General features: G+C 49.8%; 1 protein-coding gene across 3 annotated transcripts in view; it reads left to right on the top strand.

The window, feature by feature from the left end:
- Positions 1-22,625, top strand: part of cacna2d2a (calcium channel, voltage-dependent, alpha 2/delta subunit 2a) — a 262,938-nt gene that overhangs the window by 175,952 nt on the left and 64,361 nt on the right. For all 3 annotated transcript variants that reach the window (XM_065027032.1, XM_065027031.1, XM_065027033.1), the window contains one exon: positions 20,806-20,947. In XM_065027032.1, the coding sequence (XP_064883104.1) occupies positions 20,806-20,947 (142 nt within the window). The remainder of the gene's footprint in view (positions 1-20,805; positions 20,948-22,625) is intronic.

Here is a 22,625-nt window from a genome sequence, read left to right as displayed (position 1 = left end):
TTCCTCCACCCTGCTTCCTTCCCCATCTTCCTTCCTCTATCCCTTCCTCTCACCCACTGCTTCCTTCCCTCTATCCCTTCCTCTCACCCACTGCTTCCTCCTCTATCCCTTCCTCTCACCCACTGCTTCCTTCCTCTATCCCTTCCTCTCACCCACTGCTTCCTCCCTCTATCCCTTCCTCTCACCCACTGCTTCCTTCCTCCATCCCTTCCTCTATCCCTTCCTCTCACCCACTGCTTCCTTCCTCTATCCCTTCCTCTCACCCACTGCTTCCTCCCTCTATCCCTTCCTCCTCACCCACTGCTTCCTCCCTCTATCCCTTCCTCTCACCCACTGCTTCCTTCCTCTATCCCTTCCTCTCACCCACTGCTTCCTTCCCTCTATCCCTTCCTCTCACCCACTGCTTCCTTCCTCTATCCCTTCCTCTCACCCACTGCTTCCTCCCTCTATCCCTTCCTCTCACCCACTGCTTCCTTCCTCTATCCCTTCCTCTCACCCACTGCTTCCTTCCTCTCACCCCCTTCCTTCATCCCTCTCACCCCTGCTTCCTTCCTCTATCCCTTCCTCTCACCCACTGCTTCCTCCTCTATCCTTCCTTCACCCACTGCTTCCTTCTCTATCCCTTCCTCACCCACTGCTTCCTTCCTCTATCCCTTCCTCTCACCCACTGCTTCCTTCCTCTATCCCTTCCTCTCACCCACTGCTTCCTTCCTCTATCCCTTCCTCTCACCCACTGCTTCCTTCCTCTATCCCTTCCTCTCACTGCCCTCCCCTCTCATCCCTTCCCTATCCCTTCCTCTCACCCACTGCTTCCTTCCTCTATCCCTTCCTTCACCCACTGCTTCCCTCTATCCCTTCCTCTCACCCACTGCTTCCTTCCTCTATCCCTTCCTCTCACCCACTGCTTCCTTCCTCTATCCCTTCCCTCATCCCTTCCTCTCATCCCTTCCTCTTCCTTCCTTCCTCTATCCCTTCCTCTCACCCACTGCTTCCTTCCTCTATCCCTTCCTCTCACCTCACTGCTTCCTTCCTCTATCCCTTCCTCTCACCCACTGCTTCCTTCCTCTATCCCTTCCTCTCACCCACTGCTTCCTTCCTCTATCCCTTCCTCTCACCCACTGCTTCCTTCCTCTATCCCTTCCTCTCACCCACTGCTTCCTTCCTCTCACTCTATCCCTTCCTCTCACCCACTGCTTCCTTCCTCTATCCCTTCCTCTCACCCACTGCTTCCTTCCTCTCTATCCCTTCCTCTCACCCACTGCTTCCTTCCCTATCCCTTCCCTATCCCTTCCTCTCACCCACTGCTTCCTTCCTCTATCCCTTCCTCTCACCCACTGCTTCCTTCCTCTATCCCTTCCTCTCACCCACCTTCCCTCTATCCCTTCCTCTCACCCACTGCTTCCTTCCTTCCTCTATCCCTTCCTCTCACCCACTGCTTCCTTCCTCTATCCCTTCCTCTCACCCACTGCTTCCTTCCTCTATCCCTTCCTCTCACCCACTGCTTCCTTCCCTCTATCCCTTCCTCTCACCCACTGCTTCCTTCTCTATCCCTTTCACCCCTGCTTTCCTCTATCCCTTCCTCTCACCCACTGCTTCCTTCCTCTATCCCTTCCTCTCACCCACTGCTTCCTCTATCCCTCTATCCCTTCCTCTCACCCACTGCTTCCTTCCTCTATCCCTTCCTCTCACCCACTGCTTCCTTCTATCCCTTCCCTCTATCCCTTCCTCTCACCCACTGCTTCCTTCCTCTATCCCTTCCTCTCACCCATCCCTTCCTCTCACCCACTGCTTCCTTCTCTATCCCTTCCTCACCCACTGCTTCCTTCCTCATCCACTTCCTCTAACCCACTGCTTCCTTCCTCTATCCCTTCCTCTCACCCACTGCTTCCTTCCTCTATCCCTTCCTCTCACCCACTGCTTCCTCCTCTATCCCTTCCTCTCACCCACTGCTTCCTTCCTCTATCCCTTCCTCTCACCCACTGCTTCCTTCCTATCCCCTATCCCTTCCTCTCACCCACTGCTTCCCTTCCCTTCCCTCCTCACCCACTGCTTCCTACTTCCTTCCTCTATCCCTTCCTCTCACCCACTGCTTCCTTCCTCTATCCCTTCCTCTCACCCACTGCTTCCTTCCTCTATCCCTTCCTCTCACCCACTGCTTCCTTCCTCTATCCCTTCCTCTCACCCACTGCTTCCTTCCTCTATCCCTTCCTCTCACCCACTGCTTCCTCCCTCTATCCCTTCCCTTCTGCTTCCTTCCTCACCCACTGCTTCCTTCCTCTATCCCTTCCTCTCACCCACTGCTTCCTTCCTCTATCCCTTCCTCACCCACTGCTTCCTTCCTTCTATCCCTTCCTCTCACCCACTGCTTCCTTCCTCTATCCCTTCCTCTCACCCACTGCTTTCCTCCTTCCCTTCCTCTATCCCTTCCTCTCACCCACTGCTTCCTTCCTCTATCCCTTCCTCTCACCCACTGCTTCCTTCCTCTATCCCTTCCTCTCACCCACTGCTTCCTTCCTCTATCCCTTCCTCTCACCCACTGCTTCCTTCCTCTATCCCTTCCTCTCACCCACTGCTTCCCCTATCCCTTCCTCTCACCCACTGCTTCCTTCCTCTATCCCTTCCTCTCACCCACTGCTTCCTTCCTCTATCCCTTCCTCTCACCCACTGCTTCCTTCCTCTATCCTTCCTCTCACCCACTGCTTATCCCTTCCTTCTCACCCACTGCTTCCTTCCTCTATCCCTTCCTCTCACCCATCCCTTCCTCTCACCCACTGCTTCCTCCTCTATCCCTTCCTCTCACCCACTGCTTCCTTCCTCTATCCCTTCCTCTACTGCTTCCTTCCCTTCCTCTCACCCACTGCTTCCTCCCTCTATCCCTTCCTCTCACCCACTGCTTCCTTCTTCTATCCCTTCCTCTCACCCACTGCTTCCTTCCTCTATCCCTTCCTTCCTCACCCACTGCTTCCTTCCTCTATCCTTCCTATCCCTTGCTTCCTTCCTCTATCCCTTCCTCTCACCCACTGCTTCCTTCCTCTATCCCTTCTTCTCACCCACTGCTTCCTTCCTCTATCCCTTCCTCTCACCCACTGCTTCCTTCCTCTATCCCTTCCTCTCACCCACTGCTTCCTTCCTTCCTTCTCACCCATCCCTATCCCTTCCTCACCCACTGCTTCCTTCCCTCTATCCCTTCCTCTCACCCACTGCTTCCTTCCTCTATCCCTTCCTCTCACCCACTGCTTCCTTCCTCTATCCCTTCCTCTCACCCACTGCTTCCTCCTCTATCCCTTCCTCTCACCCACTGCTTCCTTCCTCTATCCCTTCCTCTCACCCACTGCTTCCTTCCTCTATCCCTTCCTCTCTGCCTTCACTCCACTGCTTCTTCTGCTTCCTTCCTCTATCTATCCCTTCCTCTCACCCACTGCTTCCTTCTTCCCCTATCCCTTCCCTCACCCACTGCTTCCTTCCTATCCTCACCCACTGCTTCCTTCCTATCACCCACTGCTTCCTTCCTCTATCCCTTCCTGTCACCCACTGCCTTCCCTCTATCCCTTCCTCACCCACTGCTTCCTTCCTCTATCCCTTCCTCTCACCCACTGCTTCCTTCCTCTATCCCTTCCTCTCACCCACTGCTTCCTTCCTCTATCCCTTCCTCTCACCCACTGCTTCCTTCCTCTATCCCTTCCTCTCACCCACTGCTTCCTTCCTCTATCCCTTCCTCTCACCCACTGCTTCCTTCCTCTATCCCTTCCTCTACTGCTTCCTTCCCTTCCTCTCACCCACCCACTGCTTTCCTCCTCTATCCCTTCCTCTCACCCACTGCTTCCTTCCTCTATCCCTTCCTCTCACCCACTGCTTCCTTCCTCTATCCCTTCCTCTCACCCACTGCTTCCTTCCCTTCCCTCTCACCCACTGCTTCCTTCCTCTATCCCTTCCTCTATCCTCTATCCTTCCCTCTCACCCACTGCTTCCTTCCTCTATCCCTTCCTCTCACCCACCTTCCTTCCTATCCCTTCCTCTCACCCACTCTATCCCTTCCTCTCACCCACTGCTTCCTTCCTCTATCCCTTCCTCTCACCCACTGCTTCCTTCCTCTATCCCTTCCTCTCACCCACTGCTTCCCTTCCTCTCACCCACTGCTTCCTTCCTCTATCCCTTCCTCTCACCCACTGCTTCCTTCCTCTATCCCTTCCTCTCACCCACTGCTTCCTTCCTCTATCCCTTCCTCTCACCCACTGCTTCCTCCCTCTATCCCTTCCTCTATCCCTTCCTCTCACCCACTGCTTCCTTCCTCTATCCCTTCCTCTCACCCACTGCTTCCTTCCTCTATCCCTTCCTCTCACCCACTGCTTCCTTCCTCTATCCCTTCCTCTCACCCACTGCTTCCTTCTCTATCCTTCCTCACCCACTGCTTCCTTCCTCTATCCCTTCCTCTCACCCACTGCTTCCTTCCTCTATCCCTTCCTCTCACCCACTGCTTCCTTCCTCTATCCCTTCCTCTCACCCACTGCTTCCTTCCTCTATCCCTTCCTCTCACCCACTGCTTCCTTCTTCTATCCCTTCCTCTCACCCACTGCTTCCTTCCTCTATCCCTTCCTCTCACCCACTGCTTCCTTCCTCTATCCCTTCCTCTCACCCACTGCTTCCTTCCTCTATCCCTTCCTCTCACCCACTGCTTCCTTCCTCTATCCCTTCCTCTCACCCACTGCTTCCTTCCTCTATCCCTTCCTCTCCCACTGCTTCTTCTCTATCCCTTCCTCTCACCCACTGCTCACCCACTGCTTCCTTCCTCTATCCCTTCCTCTCACCCACTGCTTCCTTCCTCTATCCCTTCCTCTCACCCACTGCTTCCTTCCTCTATCCTTCCTCTCACCCACTGCTTCCTCCCTCTATCCTTCCTCTCACCCACTGCTTCCTTCCTCTATCCTTCCTCTCACCCACTGCTTCCTTCCTCTATCCCTTCCTCTCACCCACTGCTTCCTTCCCTCTATCCCCCTTCCTTCTCACCCACTGCTTCCTTCCTCTATCCTCCTCACCCACTGCTTCCTTCCTCTATCCCTTCCTCTCACCCACTGCTTCCTTCCTCTTCCTCTATCCCTTCCTCTCACCCACTGCTTCCTTCCTCTATCCCTTCTCACCCACTGCTTCCTTCCTCTATCCCTTCCTCTCACCCACTGCTTCCTTCCTCTATCCCTATTCCTCTCACCCACTGCTTCCTTCCTCTATCCCTTCTCACCCACCTTCCTTCCTCTATCCCTTCCTCTCACCCACTGCTTCCTCCTCTATCCCTTCCCTCTATCCCTTCCTCTCACCCACTGCTTCCTTCCTCTATCACCCCTGCTTCCTCTCATCCTTCCTCTCCCACTGCTTCCTTCCTTCCCTTTCACCCACCTCTATCCCTTCCTCTCACCCACTGCTTTCCCTATCCCTTCCTATCCTTCCTCTCACCCACTGCTTCCTTCCCTATCCCTTCCTCTCACCCACTCCTCTATCCCTTCCTCTCACCCACCTTCCTTCTTCTATCCCTTCCTCTCACCCACCCATCCCTCCTCTCCTTCCTCTTCCTTCTATCCCTTCCTCTCACCCACTGCTTCCTTCCTCTATCCCTTCCTCTCACCCACTGCTTCCTTCCTCTCACCCATCCCTTCCTTCCTCACCCACTGCTTCCTTCCTCTATCCCTTCCTCTCACCCACTGCTTCCTTCCTCTATCCCTTCCTCTCACCCACTGCTTCCTTCCTCTATCCCTTCCTCTCACCCACTGCTTCCTTCCTCTATCCCTTCCTCTCACCCACTGCTTCCTTCCTCTATCCCTTCCTCTCACCCACTGCTTCCTTCCTCTATCCCTTCCTCTCACCCACTGCTTCCTTCCTCTATCCCTTCCTCTCACCCACTGCTTCCTTCCCACTATCCCTTCCTCTCACCCACTGCTTCCTTCCTCTATCCCTTCCTCTCACCCACTGCTTCCTTCCTCTATCCCCTTCCTTCTCACCCACTGCTTCCTTCCTCTATCCCTTCCTCTCACCCACTGCTTCCTTCCTCTATCCCTTCCTCTCACCCACTGCTTCCTTCCTCTATCCCTTCCTCTCACCCACTGCTTCCTTCTTCTATCCCTTCCTCTCACCCACTGCTTCCTTCCTCTATCCCTCCCTCTATCCCTTCCTCTCACCCACTGCTTCCTTCCTCTCACCCATCCCTTCCTCTCACCCACTGCTTCCTTCCTCTATCCCTTCCTCTCACCCACTGCTTCCTTCCTCCCTTCCTCTCACCCACTGCTTCCTTCTCATCCCTTCCTCTCACCCACTGCTTCCTTCCTCTATCCCTTCCTCTCACCCACTGCTTCCTTCCTCTATCCCTTCCTCTCACCCATTGCTTCCTGCTTCCTTCCTCTCACCCATCCTTCTATCCTCTCACCCACTGATTCCTTCCTTCCTCTATCCCTTCCTCTCACCCACTGCTTCCTTCCTCTATCCCTTCCTCTCACCCACTGCTTCCTTCTTCCTCACCCCTCCTCTATCCCTTCCTCTCACCCACTGCTTCCTTCCTATCCCTTCCTCTCACCCACTGCTTCCTTCCTCTATCCCTTCCTCTCACCCACTGCTTCCTTCCTCTATCCCTTCCTCTCACCCACTGCTTCCTTCCTCTATCCCTTCCTCTCACCCACTGCTTCCTTCCTCTATCCCTTCCTCTCACCCACTGCTTCCTTCCTCTATCCCTTCCTCTCACCCACTGCTTCCTTCCTCTATCCCTTCCTCTCACCAACTGATTCCTCCCTATTTTCCTTCCTCTCATCCACCTGTGCTCTACTCCTGTACTTCTACCTCCTGTACCTGTGCTCTACTCCTGTACCTTTGCTTTACCCCGTACCTTGGCTTTACTCCTGTACCCGTGCTCTACTCCTGTACCCGTGCTCTACTCCTGTAGCCATGCTCTACTCCTGTAGCCGTGCTCTACTCCTGTTCTCGTGCTCTACTCCTGTACCCGTGCTCTACTCCTGTACCTTTGCTCTACTCCTGTACCCGTGCTATACTCCTGTTGCCGTGCCCTTCTCCTGTACCTGTGCTCTACTCCTACACTTTTGCTCTACTCCTGTACCCGTGTTCTAACCCTGTACCCGTGCTCTACTCCTGTACCCGTGCTCTACTCCTGTACCTTTGCTCTACTCCTGTACCCGTGCTATACTCCTGTTGCCGTGCCCTTCTCCTGTACCTGTACTCTACTCCTACACTTCTGCTCTACTCCTGTACCCGTGCTCTACTTCTGTAGCCATGCTCTACTCCGGTCCACGTGCTCTACTCCTGTTCTTGTGCTCTACTCTTGTACCTGTGCTCTACCCCTGTACCTGTGCTCTACTCCTGTACCCGTTCTGTACTCCTGTACCTTGGCTTTACTCCTGTACCCGTGCTCTACTCCTGTACCCGTAATCTACCTCTGTAGTCGTGCTCTACTCCTGTACCTTGTCTCTACTCCTGTACTCGTGCTCTACCCCTGTACCCGTGCTCTTCTCCTGTACCCGTGCTCTACTCCTGTACCCGTGCTCTACTCCTGTACCTTTGCTTTACTCCTGTACCCGTGCTCTACTCCTGTACCTGTGCTCTACTCCTGTACCCATGCTCTACCCCTGTACCCGTGCTCTACTCCTGTACCCGTGCTCTACTCCTGTACCCATCCTGTACACCTGTACGTTAGCTCTACTCCTGTACTTTTTTTTACCCCTGTACCCTAGCTCTACTCCTGTACCTGTGCTCTACTCCTGTACCTTTGCTTTACCCCGTACCTTGACTTTACTCCTGTACCCGTGCTCTACTCCTGTACCCGTGCTCTACTCTTGTACCCGTACTCTACTCCTGTACCTTTGCTCTACTCCTGTACCCGTGATTTACTCCTATACTTTTGCTCCACCTCTGTACCCGTGCTCTCAAATCAAATCAAATCAAATCAAATCAGCTCTACTCCTGTACCCGTGCTCTACTCCTGTACCCATGCTCTACTTCTGTACCTGTGCTCTACACCTGTACCTGTGCTCTACTCCTGTACCCATGCTCTACCCCTGTACCCGTGTTCTACTCCTGTACCCATAATCTACTCCTGTACCCGTGTTCAACTCCTGTACCCGTGCTCTACGTCTGTACCCGTGCTCAACTCCTGTACCCGTGCTCTACTCCTGTACCCATCCTGTACACCTGTACCCGTGCTCTACTCCTGTACCTTTGCTCTACTCCTGTACCCGTGATTTACTCCTGTACTTTTGCTTTACCCCGTACCTTGACTTTACTCCTGTACCCGTGCTCTACTCCTGTACCCGTGCTCTACTCCTGTAGCCGTGCTCTACTACTGTTCTCGTGCTCTACTCCTGTACCCGTGCTCTACTCCTGTACCTTTGCTCTACTCCTGTACCCGTGATTTACTCCTGTACTTTTGCTCCACCTCTGTACCTGTGCTCTACTCCTGTACCTTGTCTCTACTCCTGTACTAGTGCTCTACCCCTGTACCCGTGCTCTTCTCCTGTACCCGTGCTCTACTCCTGTACCCGTGCTCTACTCCTGTACCTTTGCTTTACTCCTGTACCCGTGCTCTACTCCTGTACCTGTGCTCTACTCCTGTACCCATGCTCTACCCCTGTACCCGTGCTCTACTCCTGTACCCATAATCTACTCCTGTACCCGTGCTCTACTCCTGTACCTTTGCTTTACCCCGTACCTTGACTTTACTCCTGTACCCGTGCTCTACTCCTGTACCCGTGCTCTACTCCTGTAGCCGTGCTCTACTCCTGTTCTCGTGCTCTACTCCTGTACCCGTGCTCTACTCCTGTACCTTTGCTCTACTCCTGTACCCGTGATTTACTCCTGTACTTTTGCTCCACCTCTGTACCCGTGCTCTACTCCCCTGTACCGTGCTCTTCTCCTGTACCTGTGCTCTACTCCTGTACTTTTGCTCTACTCCTGTACCCGTGCTCTACTCCTGTACCCATGCTCTACTCCTGTACCCATGTTCAACTCCTGTACCCGTGCTCTACTCCTGTTAGCTCTATTCCTGTACGTTTTTTTACCCCTGTGACCGAGCTGTACTCCTGTACCTGTGCTCTACTCCTGTACCTTTGCTTTACCCTGTACCTTGACTTTACTCCTGTACCTTTGCTCTACTCCTGTACCAGTGATTTACTCCTGTACTTTTGCTCCACCTCTGTAGCCGTGCTCTACTCCTGTACCTGTGCTCTACTCCTGTACCTTTGCTTTACCCCGTACCTTGACGTTACTCCTGTACCCGTGCTCTACTCCTGTACCCGTGCTCTACTCCTGTAGCCGTGCTCTACTCCTGTTCTCGTGCTCTATTCCTGTACCTGTGCTCTACTCCTGTACCTTTGCTTTACCCCGTACCTTGACGTTACTCCTGTACCCGTGCTCTACTCCTGTACCCGTGCTCTACTCCTGTAGCCGTGCTCTACTACTGTTCTCGTGCTCTACTCCTGTACCCGTGCTCTACTCCTGTACACGTGCTCTACCTCTGTAGTCGTGCTCTACTCCTGTACCTTGTCTCTACTCCTGTACTTGTGCTCTACCCCTGTACCTGTGCTCGTCCCCTGTACCTGTGCTCTACTCCTGTACCCATGCTCTACCCCTGTACCCGTGCTCTACTCCTGTACCCATAATCTACTCCTGTACCCGTGTTCAACTCCTGTACCCGTGCTCTACTTCTGTACCCGTGCTCAACTCCTGTACCTTTGCTTTACCCCGTACCTTGACTTTACTCCTGTACCCGTGCTCTACTCCTGTACTGTTTTTTACCCCTGTACCCGAGCTCTACTCCTGTACCTGTGCTCTACTCCTGTACCTTTGCTTTACCCCGTACCTTGACTTTACTCCTGTACCCGTGCTCTACTCCTGTAGCCGTGCTCTACTCCTGTTCTCGTGCTCTACTCCTGTACCCATGCTCTACTCCTGTACCTGTGCTCTACTCCTGTACCTTTGCTTTACTCCTGTACCCGTGCTCTACCCCTGTACCTGTGCTCTACTCCTGTAACAGTGATCTACTCCTGTACCTTTGCTTTACTCCTGTACCCGTGCTCTACTCCTGCACCCGTAGTGTACACCTGTACCTTTGCTCTACTCCTGTACCTTTTCTTTACCCCTGTACTCGTGCTCTACTTCTGTACCCGTGCTCTACTCCTGTACCCGTACTTTACTCCTGTACTTTTACTCTACTCATGTACCCGTGCTCTACTCCTGTACCCGTGCTCTACTCCTGTACTCGTGCTCTACTCCTGTACCCGTACTTTACTCCTGTACTTTTACTCTACTCCTGTACCCGTGCTCTACACCTGTACCCGTGCTCTACTCCTGTACCCGTGCTCTACTCCTGTTCTCTTGCTCTACTCCTGTTCTCTTGCTCTACTCCTGCACCCGTGCTCTACTTCTGTACCCGTGCTCTACTCCTGTACCCGTGCTCTACTCCTGTACCCGTGCTCTACTCCTGTACCTGTGCTCTACCCCTATACCTGTGCTCTTCTCCTGTACCTGTGCTCTACTCCTGTATCTGTGCTCTACTTCTGTTCTCATGATCTACTCCTGTGGCCGTGCTCTACTCCTGTACCCGTGCTCTACCCCTGTACCCGTGCTCTACTCCTGTATCCGTGCTCTACTCCTGTACCCGTGCTCCTACTCCCAGCCGTGCTCTACACTGTGTACCAGTAACTCATTCCTGTACCCGTGCTCTGCCCTGTACCTGTGCTCTTCTCCTGTAACAGTGCTCTACTCCTGTACTTTGCTTTTATTCTGTACCCGTGCTCTACTCCTGTACCGTACTGTACACCTGTACCTTTGCTCTACTCCTGTACCTTTCTTTATCCCTGTACTCGTGCTCTACTTCTGTACTCCGTGCTCTACCATGTACCCATGCTCAACTCCTGTACCCGTGCTCTACACCTGTACCCATCCTGTACACCTGTACCTTAGCTCTACTCCTTTACTTTTTTACCCCTGTACTCGAGGCTCTACTCCCTGTACTTGTGCTCTACTACTGTACCTTGCTTTACCCCGTACCTTGGCTTTACTCCTGTACCCGTGCTCTACTCCTGTACCCGTGCTCTACTCCTGTAGCCATGCTCTACTCCTGTTGCCGTGCTCTACTCCTGTACCCGTGCTCTACTCCTGTAGCCATGCTCTACTCCTGTTCTTGTGCTCTACTCCTGTAGCTGTGCTCTACTCCTGTTCTCGTGCTCTACTCCTGTACCCGTGCTCTACTCCTGTACCTTTGCTCTACTCCTGTACCCGTGCTTTACTCCTGTACTTTTGCTCCACCGCTGTACCCGTGCTCTACTCCTGTTGCCGTGCTCTACTCCTGTACTTTTGCTCTACTCCTGTACCCGTGTTCTACCCCTGTACCCGTGCTCTACTCCTGTACCCGTGCTTTACTCCTGTACTTTTACTCTACTCCTGTCGCCTTGCTCTACTTCGGTCCCCGTGCTCTACTCCTGTACCCGTGCTCTACTTCTGTACCCGTGCTCTACTTCTGTACCCGTGCTCTACTCCTGTACCTTTGCTCTACTCCTGTACCCGTGCTTTACTCCTGTACTTTTGCTCCACTCCTGTACCCATGCTCTACTCCTGTACTCGTGCTCTACTTCTGTACACGTGCTCTACTCCTGTACCTTTGCTCTACTCCTGTACCCGTGCTTTACTCCTGTACTTTTTCTCCACTCCTGTACCCATGCTCTACTCCTGTACTCGTGCTCTACTTCTTTACCCCCTGCTCTACTCCTGTACCCGTGCTCTACTCCTGTACCCGTCCTTTACTCCTGTACTTTTACTCTACTCCTGTACCCGTGCTCTACTCCTGTACCCGTGCTCTACTCCTGTATCCGTGCTCTACTCCTGTACCCGTGCTCTACTCCTGTAGCCATGCTCTACTCGTGTACCAGTGCTCTATTCCTGTACCCGTGCTCTACCCCTGTACCTGTGCTCTTCTCCTGTAACAGTGCTCTACTCCTGTACCTTTGCTTTACTCCTGTACCCGTGCTCTACTCCTGTACCCGTACTGTACACCTGTACCTTTGCTCTACTCCTGTACCTTTTCTTTATCCCTGTACTCGTGCTCTACTTCTGTACCCGTGCTCTACTCATGTACCCATGCTCAACTCCTGTACCCGTGCTCTACACCTGTACCCATCCTGTACACCTGTACCTTAGCTCTACTCCTTTACTTTTTTTTACCCCTGTACTCGAGCTCTACTCCTGTACTTGTGCTCTACTACTGTACCTTTGCTTTACCCCGTACCTTGGCTTTACTCCTGTACCCGTGCTCTACTCCTGTACCCGTGCTCTACTCCTGTAGCCATGCTCTACTCCTGTTGCCGTGCTCTACTCCTGTACCCGTGCTCTACTCCTGTAGCCATACTCTACTCCTGTTCTCGTGCTCTACTCCTGTAGCTGTGCTCTACTCCTGTTCTCGTGCTCTACTCCTGTACCCGTGCTCTACTCCTGTACCTTTGCTCTACTCCTGTACCCGTGCTTTACTCCTGTACTTTTGCTCCACCGCTGTACCCGTGCTCTACTCCTGTTGCCGTGCTCTACTCCTGTACTTTTGCTCTACTCCTGTACCCGTGTTCTACCCCTGTACCCGTGCTCTACTTCGGTCCCCGTGCTCTACTCCTGTACCCGTGCTCTACTTCTGTACCCGTGCTCTACTTCTGTACCCGTGCTCTACTCCTGTACCTTTGCTCTACTCCTGTACCCGTGCTTTACTCCTGTACCCGTGCTCTACTCCGTCCTCGTGCTCTACTCTTGTACCCGTGCTCTACTCCTGTACCCGTGCTCTACTCCTGTACCTGTGCTCTACTCCTGTCCTCGTGCTCTACTCCTGTCCTCATGCTCTACTCCTGTACCTGTGCTCTACTCCTGTCCTCGTGCTCTACTCCTGTACCTGTGCCCTACTCCTGTACCCGTGCTCTACTCCTGTACCCATGCTCTACTCCTTTACCCGGGCTCTACTCCTGTACCCGTGCTCTTCTCCTGTACCCGTGCTCTACTCCTGTCCTTGTGCTCTACTCCTGTACCTGTGCTTTACTCCTGTACCTGTGCTTTACTCCTGTACCCGTGCTCTACTCCTGTCCTCGTGCTCTACCCCTGTACCTGTGCTCTACCCCTGTTCCCGTGCTCTACTCCTGTACCCGTGCTCTACTCCTGTACCCGTGCTCTACTCCTGTACCTGTGCTTTACTCCTGTACCCGTGCTCTACTCCTGTCCTCGTGCTCTACTCCTGTCCTCGTGCTCTACTCCTGTACCTGTGCTCTACTTCTGTCCTCGTGCTCTACTCCTGTACCTGTGCACTACTCCTGTACCCGTGCTCTACTCCTGCCCTCGTGCTCTACTCCTGTACCTGTGCTCTACTCCTGTACCCGTGCTCTACTCCTGTACCCATGTTTTTCTCCTGTACTTTTGCTCTACTCCTGTACCCGTGCTCTACCCCTGTACTCGTGCTCTACTCCTGTAACCGTACTCTACCTCTGTAGTCTTGCTCAACTTCTGTACCCTTGCTTGTCTCCTGTACTCGTGCTCTACTCCTGTTCCCGTGCTCTACTCCTGTACCTTTGCTCTACTCCTGTGCCTTTGCTCTACTCCTGAGCCCTTGCTCTACTCATGTACACAGGCTCTACTACTGCTGCTACCGTCACCTCGTCTTGCCCTGTCTGCTCCATCCCTCCTCTCCCCTTGTCTGCCCATCCGATCCCGCCTTTCTCTCCCCGATTCAACCAGGGCTTGTAATGCGCTCCTTTCACCTATAAACACTCCATCATTACAATATCTAATTAGCTTGTTGGGCCAGATGCTCTGGACTCCATATCTCTCGCAACTTTAAATTGAATCGCGCAGCGCCCTTGTGTAGGTATAGGCACTGTCCACAGTTGAGTTCCTGCCCAAAAGGCGACTCTGTCTGGGTACTCAATCTGTTATTCGCTGTGTCCAGGCATAGAAACAGCACATAGCGGCCATTCTCATTGATGGTAATATTCCACAGTAGTATGTGTAGTGGCACTGGAGGGGATTGCTTAGTATTGGGATTAATAACACCCCATGTTAAGACTATCTTGGGGTCTAGCCTTATCCTCACCCCAACTCTTGCTCTGGCACTTTGACAATAACCTGTCTTCATTGGCAGGGTCCCATTATACATTCTTTTTTTTTTACTGTGACTTTAATACGCACACAGAGACAGACACGCCGACACATGAAAGATTATAGGCATGATGTTTTGGCCTGTCCCGGCAACACCTCATTGGCTGTCAGTAGAACAATATGATATTGATTTTAGAGTTTTGTTTTTATCAGCCATTGTTGAGGGATTTTCCCCTCTGCGAGAACAACCCAACTGAAAGAGACAAGATCAGGTACACCCAAGAGAAGATTATTACTTAGGCTTCAGCGGAGAACAGACAAAGCTCACTCTGGGTGAAATTGCAATGGTGTCCGCATATCTCACTTTCATTTGACCGGTAGTGAAATGCATATAACTTGTAAATGACGATAAGGGAGCGTTTTGGTGGAGGGCAAGGAGCAGAGACGTCGGCCACCTAGCTGGAAACACTAATGTTATTGTAGCTTCTCAATGCATTTGAAACACAGACTCGTCTTGCATTTTGATTATCTTTGCTTTGTCACACACTGCACCATATTACACTGTCAAAGCTCAGTTTGGAGCCCTGTTATTTGGCTTTCGGTTCAGAAGTGATCCACAATCTGTACTGTGCGATTGACCAACACACATGGGCACACACGCGTGCACACACACACACACACACACACACACACTCACACACACACACACACACACACACACACACACACACACACACACACACACACACACACACACAAACACACAATATCAAAGGGATGAGCTGGGTTTGGAGGCGAGAGATGCTTGTGATCATGGGCGAGCCCTAGATGGGTAAAAGTGGAAATGAAAGAGTCTTCAAAATGTCATTCCTGGCCTCTTCAACCTTTAATTAAACCTTGAGAATGGGGAGATAAAATTAATAAATTGGGTAATGAATCGAGCAAAACAGGTGGTGGGTGGCTGAAGAAAATGAACCAATCAGTCTTTCCTGTGTGGATTTATTCAGCTCCTAATTAGAAGCTGCCTTGGTTAATTATGATTGGGCTCTTTGGAAAAAGAGGGCCTCACTGGAATGACAGTCAGGCTGAGAGATAAACAAACACCGGGACGGGACTCCACAGAATGCTGATGATGCACGAGGGGCTTATGAAGGCCAATCGCCTTCTCCGTTATTGATAACCCGACTTCCCTAAGCCAATCACCTTCATTGTAACTAATGCAACCCCTTTCTCTAAGCCAGTCGCCTTCCCTGCAACTAATACAATAGTATTTCTAATCTAATTACATTTATGTTAAGCAATAATCCACCCTTCGAACCCAAAGACCTTTATTGTAACTAAATCCTTCCGGCATTCCTAACCCACTTCCTCTCTAACTGATAAACCAGCACCTCTAACCCAATCATCCTCAGCGATGAACCAGCATGTCCTACCTAATCACCCATGCCAACAAACTGCCCCGTGACGCAATTACCTCACGCGTTTTGACGGAACTGCATCAGTAACCGAGGGATCCTCTTTGCTAGACCAGCGTGAGGCTGTAACACTCTCACCCTTTTGCTGAATACGCATCATCGTCATGAACGCATTCATTGTCTTTGCTGTCATGTTACAAAGGCTAATGTTATATTGTTCAACCAATGAGCTTCACGGTCACTTCCACCACCATCCACTTGTACGCTGTCACCGGCGACCTTGACGTTGCACATCTTCTCAAGTCTATGTTCTTGTGTGATGGGGTCATTGTGTGTGTGTGTGTGTGTGGGGGGGGGGGGGGGGGGGCAGTTTAACATTGTAATGCAGTTGGAGATGATTGGAAGGATGAGAAGAAGACAAAAAGGCGACAGAACGATTATGAAACGTTTTCGCTGAGTGGGAAGGTTTTGACAGAATGAATGGATGTGTTGAGGAATAGGAGACAGTTTATGAGCTATACGTTGTTATTACAGTCAAAACCGACAAAGATAGATGTCGAACTAAGGCCCATAACCTGTGAGTGTAGCCTTGTGTAAATGGGTTTTTATAACAGTGAGTTTGTGATTTGCGCAACTGTGTATGTACAAGAGACACACAAGAGCGGGCGACGCGAGACAGTTGACGTATGTCTGATGATGCGTTTCCTGTAAGGTACTGTAGCATGTTTTCCTGGTCTGTGACCACACTGTTCCTAGTGTTGACATTCAGTGGGCTATCATCACAAGTGTGCCCCTGCTCTGCTCTTCCCATCCTCTCCAACAACAGCTTGTAATTGCGTTTTAATAGACAATTAAAGCCCGGCCATAAATCAATTCTTGCACAGGGTATGAGGCTTGAATTACATTTTGCGAAAAAAACAAACCCGTTTTTATCATGTCAGTTTCAATGAACCCTTGCTGCTCTATTAAATCATGATATGTGGGCAGGTCTCAGTGTGAACAATACAGTAATGAACTATATGCATTTGAGGATTTGTTTATGTTTTATTTTTGTTCTGGTGAGAGGACCTCAATCTCAGGACCAAAACAATGACCACCTGGGGCGTGGGGATTTTAAATATTCAGCCAACCCGACATGGAATAATCATCATCACAAATATCTATTTTAATCAATAACTGTAACTAGGAAGGGAATGATAACAAAAGTAACTAAGTAACCACCACCTTTCTTACAGTAACTGTAATATTTGGACTCAAATTGGAACAGTATGCCGTTATATTAATACGGTAACGCATTACTTTGTAACACATTCGTAAACCTTTTGAACACGTTACCTCCAACACCTCTTATAATACAGTATGATATACAGTATACAGTATTATATACAGTATGATATACAGTATACAGTATTATATACAGTATGGTATACCGTATGATATACAGTATACAGTATTATATACAGTATGATATACAGTATACAGTATTATATACAGTATGGTATACCGTATGATGTACAGTATACAGTATTATATACAGTATGATATACAGTATACAGTATTATATACAGTATGGTATACAGTATGATATACAGTATTTGATGGATGTTTTCGCCTCCCTTTCCTTATGGTATGCAATGCATATATACAGTATGTGTGTATATTGTACAGTGGATGTGTAGGCCTGCCCTAACTCATTTGTAGTACTAGCTATGTGCTATATTCTGTCAGTATGCACCTTGCAGAGTCTTAGCGAGCTCCCTTAGGATTTGGAGGCAAAGATAAATGAATAAGCTCTGCCAGAGGATGTGTTTAGATCTAATTCCTATTTATTTTCACGATGGGCTCTTGAAAAGGCAAGGCTTGTCATATGTAGATAGATAACCAAGATTGAATCCTAGGCCAGTCGAGTCTCGCAGCGGTCTAAGGCACTGCATCGCAGTGCTAGAGGCATCACTACAGACCTGGGTTCGAACCCGGGGCTGTATCACAACCGTGAACGGGAGTACCATAGGGCGGTGCACAATTGGCCCAGCGTCGTCCGGGTTAGGGGAGGGTTTGGCCAGGGGGAGCTTTACTTGGCTCATCACGCTTTAGCGACTCTTTGTGGCAGGCCAGGCACCTGCAGGCTGACCTCGGTCATCAGGTGAACAGTGTTTCCTCTGACACATTGGTGCGGCTGGCTTCCGGGTTAAGCGGGTGGGTGTTTAGAAGTGCGGTTTGGCGGATGCATGACTCAACCTTCGCCCATTGGGGAGTTGCAGCGATGAGACAAGATCGAAATTGGGAGAAAAAGGTGATAAAATATATATATATATATATATATATATATATATATATATATATATATCTATATATATTATAATACATTAAAAAAAATATTCGGAAAGTATTCAGACCTCTTGACTATTTCCACATTTTATTACATTACAGCCTTATTCTAAAATGGATTCAATTGTTTTTTGTCTTTATCAAACAACACACAATACCCCATAATGACAAAGCAAAAACAGGTTTCTCTGCAGATACTCTCAAGCTCTGTCAGGTTGAATGGGGAGTGTCGCTGCACAGCTATTTTCAGGTCTCTCCAGAGATGTTCGATTGGGTTCCGGTCTGGACTCAAGGACATTCAGAGACTTGTCCTGAAGCCACTCCTGCGTTGTCTTGATTGTGTGCTTAGGGTCATTGTCTATTGGAAGGTGAACCTTCGCCCCAGTCGAAGGTCCTCAGCGCTCTGGAGCAGGTGTTCATCAAGGATCTCTGTACTTTGCTCCGTTCATCTTTCCCTCCATCCTGGCTAGTCTCCCAGTCGCTGCAGCTGAAAAACAGCCCCACAGAATGATGCTGAAACCACCGTGCTTCACTGTAGGGATGGTGTCAGGTTCCCTCCAGATGTGACGCTTGACATTCAGGCTAAATAGTTCAGACCAGATAATCTTGTTTCTAATGGTCTGGGAGTCTTTAGGTGCCTTTTGGCAAACTCCAAGCGGGCTGTCATGTGCCTTTAACTGAGAAGTGGCTTCCGTCTGGCCATTCTACCATAAAGACATGATTGGTGGAGTGCTGCAGAGATGGTTGTCCTTCTGGAAGGTTTTCCCACCTCCACAGAGGAACTCTGGAGCTCTGTCAGAGTGACCACTGGGTTCTTGACTCTGTGAAGAGTCTTGGTGGTTTCAAACTTCTTCCATTTAACAATGATGGAGGCCACTGAATTATTGGGGAACTTTAATGCTGCAGAAATGTTTTGGTACCCTTCCCCAGATCTGTGCCTCGACACACTCCTGTCTCGGAGATCTACGGACAATTCCTTCAACCTCATGGCTTGGTTTTTGCATTGACATGCACTGTCATACAAAGGGTCTGTAAATATGGTTTTATATTTATATTTATATATATATATATATATATTATATTTTATATATTTGCATTTGCATACATTTCTAAGAACCTGTTTTCGATTTGTCATTATGGGGTATTGTGTGTAGATTGACGAGGGTAAAAAAGATTTCTTCATAGTAGTTCTGTACTAGCCACCTAGTTTAGCTAGCTCACAACTCTTCACTACTAACAAAATGCAGCACCCACTTGGGGTTCAGAAAGCACACCACACTTCAGTAGTAATTCAGGAGTATTAAATCAAGTCCAATTTTATTTGTCAAATGCACTGAATACAACAGGTGTAAACCTTACAGTGAAATGGTTATTTACAAGACCTTAACCAACAATGCAGTTTTAAGAAAAATCAGTGCTAAGTAAAAAATGAAAAATAACAAATGATTAAAAAGCAACAATAAAATAACGGTAGTGAGGCTATATACAAGGGGTACCGGTACAAAGTCAATGCACATGTAGGTAGAGGTAAAGTGACTATGCATAGATCATACACAGGGAGTAGCAGCAGTGTAAAAATGGGGGTGGGGAGGTGTTCAGGAGTCTTATGGCTTGGGGGTAGAAGCTGTTATGAAGCCTTTTGGACCTAGACTTGGTGCTCTGGTACTGCTTGCCGTGCAGTAGCAGAAAAAACAGTCTATGACTAGGGTAGCTGGAGTCTTTGGAAATTTTTAGGGCCTTCCTTTGACACCGCCTGGTATAGAGGTCCTGGATGGCAGGAAGCTTGGCCCCAAGCTTGATGTGATGTACTGGGCCGTACGCACTACCCTCTGTAGTGCCTTAGGGTTGGAGGCCGAGCAGTTGTCATACCACGTGTTGATGCAACCAGTCAGGATGCTCTCGATGGTGCAGCTGTATAACTTTTTGAGGATCTGAGGACCCCTGACAAATCTTTTCAGTCTCCTGAGGGGGAATAGGTGTTGTCTGCCCTCTTGTTTTTGGCTCATGATAGTTTGTTGGTGATGTGGACACCAAGGAACTTGAAGCTCTCAACCTGCTCCACTGCAGCTCTGTCGATGAGTAGCCTTATAACTTAGTTCTCCTTATGGTCAGCTGTCATCTCTGTATACCTCTATATTCAGGCTTCTCTCCATCCTCAACATCCAGATAGCTGGCATCATCGAATCAAAACATTGCCTGCTAGCCAGCTAACATTAGCTAGCTAGCTAGCCAGTAACTAACCGCCAACTTCAGTCTTGAAAACATGCTGGATTCGCACTATTTAGACTATAATAATAACCTAATAGGTCATTCATAAAACAAAAAGTTTGTCAGGGAAATGCTATGAAAAGAAATTATTACAAATATTCACCAAATGTACAGCAGCTCTCTGCCTAGGCGACGCCACGGCACCAGACCTCCAATAGACATTATGTTGTCGTGAACGTCAAAACAAAAAGGCAAGGCAGCTCCAGCTGGCTTCCTAAAGTAACACTTGCATGGACGTGCTGGAGATTCTGCCGTGTTCGTGTGGGTGGCAGAGAGAAAGCTGTGATTGAGTGGTGTTGGTTGTTAGTTATTGTCAGGGTTCATTTGTGTGCCACCTTAATGTGTCTGTGATAGCCATCTTGGACACTAATTGATTCTCACTGTTTTGTGTCTGCTTTGATACCCGCTGTTGCTTTGTGATGAGGAAAAGAATAGAAGGCAACTCCAAACCCAGCTTAAAAGGCGGCGTAATTGCCATTCTTGTTGTTTCATCCAAAAGTGTATATGTGCGTGTGCGCGCATGCACTTGTGCATGCAGACCTGTGTGAGTGCATTCGTGTTTGTTTGTGGCTGTGCAGGGCGGATGTCTGTTTTGTGTTAGTCCCGTGTCTCTGGCCGTCTGTTTCCGTCTGTCCTGTGCTTATCCCACTGACAGGGCGTTTCTCTCTCTGTGAATCTCTCTATGCAGACGGAGGATGAAGACGGGGAAGAGAACCTGATGGAGAACCCCTACTCCGTGAAGCTGGAGTTTGTGGACGATCCCAACTTTAAAAACAAAGTGAACTACTCCTACAGCGCCGTCCAGATCCCCACAGACATCTATAAGGGCTGTAAGTACCAAGCTACATCTACACCTCCATCCTCCCACACAAATACACACACATCCACTACACCTCCATCCTCCCACACAAATACACACAAATTCACTGCACCTCCATCCTCCCACACAAATACACACAAATTCACTATCAGCCTATGATCTGAACCTTTTTGCTAGGTTACACACAGGGTTTCGTATGAGACATGTTCTGACATGATACACCTTTGAGATGCCGCCTCTTGTTTCCGAGGCGGTCTTGTGTGTCTTTCTTATCAGTTTGGGAGGATCTCCCCCTCATAGTTCTCCTACAGACCTGAGCCAGTCGTGAACAGATGAACATGAAACCACCTATTTCTCTGCGCCTTAGACCGGACCTTTCTCCTTCGGAGGTTGTTAGCTGAGCACGATTTAATTTTTTAAATTTTACCTTTATTTAACCAGGCAAGTCAGTTAAGAACAAATTCTTATTTTCAATGACGGCCTGGGAACAGTGGGTTAACTGCCTGTTCAGGGGCAGAATGACAGATTTGTACCTTGTCAGCTCGGGGGTTTGAACTCGCAACCTTCCGGTTACTAGTCCAACGCTCTAACCACTAGGCTACGCTGCCGCCCCAATAACCTGCCCCTCTGCGTATATCAGCCAACACTTGCCTCCTGTAACATAATAGTTCATGGCAGCAGTGTTCCCCACAGTAGCTGTGTGTGTGTGTGTGTGTGTGTGTGTGCGTGCGTGCGTGCGTGCGTGCGTGCGTGCGTGCGTGCGTGCGTGTGTGTGGTTGCGTGGGCAGAGATTGATTCACCTGCTCCTGGATACTCTGCCCTAACTGGCACCTCACAGCCCTACCAGGCATAACACCTTCTTTGGGACTCCAGCAATGGAAGAAAGTGGACATACGTACTGTATCTGCAGAGGTTGTATTCTCACAGTCGCCCGACATTCTCTTATCTCTTCTCTCCGCTATCCTGCTCTAATCTGTTGGATTTCGATGTGTTCACTCTCACTATCTGGCTGTATCTCAAATGATCTGCTGACAGATAGACCACCATTTCCACCCATTTTGTTTTGCAGTCTTCCTCTTCGTCAGAAGAACCCTTGTTATTTCTGAGGTATGGAAGCTAGCCAACAGGCCTATAATAAGATTCCCCAGCAGCCTCTCTGGGCCAATCTTGTCAGAGTTAGCCTGTGCTTATCCAGGAAGAGGGGTCAAAGAGCATGGACGAACGACTATAGAGCAATCAGTCCTGCCTGTTGTTACTGCAGACATTTTGCGCCGGCCCTGGATTCTCTCATGGGCCCTGGATTCTCTCTTCGCTGGGCTTGTATCGGAATAAAGGCTTTCCGATTGAGCCTGCAGGGGATTATAGAAACACAGTGCTAGAATGGAGTACTCTGGGAGGATGTTCATTTTTAAAGGTCCAATACAGCCGTTTGTATGTCAATATCAAATCATTTCTGGGTAACAATTAAGTACCTTCCTGTGATTGTTTTAAATGAAAATGGTCAAAAAGAAACAAAAATAGCTTCTTTAACAAAGAGCAATTTCTCAAGCAAGATGTTGCTAGGGGAGGGGGAAACTGAAAACAAGCTGTTATTAGCAGAGAAGTTTGGAACTCTCTTTCTTATTGGTCTATTAACTCATTTACTGTGTGATGATGTCACCAGGCAGGCCAAAACTCTTTTCAAACAG

Source organism: Oncorhynchus nerka, linkage group LG2 (genome assembly GCF_034236695.1).
Source record: "Oncorhynchus nerka isolate Pitt River linkage group LG2, Oner_Uvic_2.0, whole genome shotgun sequence".
In the NCBI taxonomy this organism is placed as follows: Eukaryota; Metazoa; Chordata; class Actinopteri; order Salmoniformes; family Salmonidae; genus Oncorhynchus; species Oncorhynchus nerka.
Note: the sequence above shows the minus strand (reverse complement) of the source record. Positions and strands in the feature narration are given on the sequence as shown.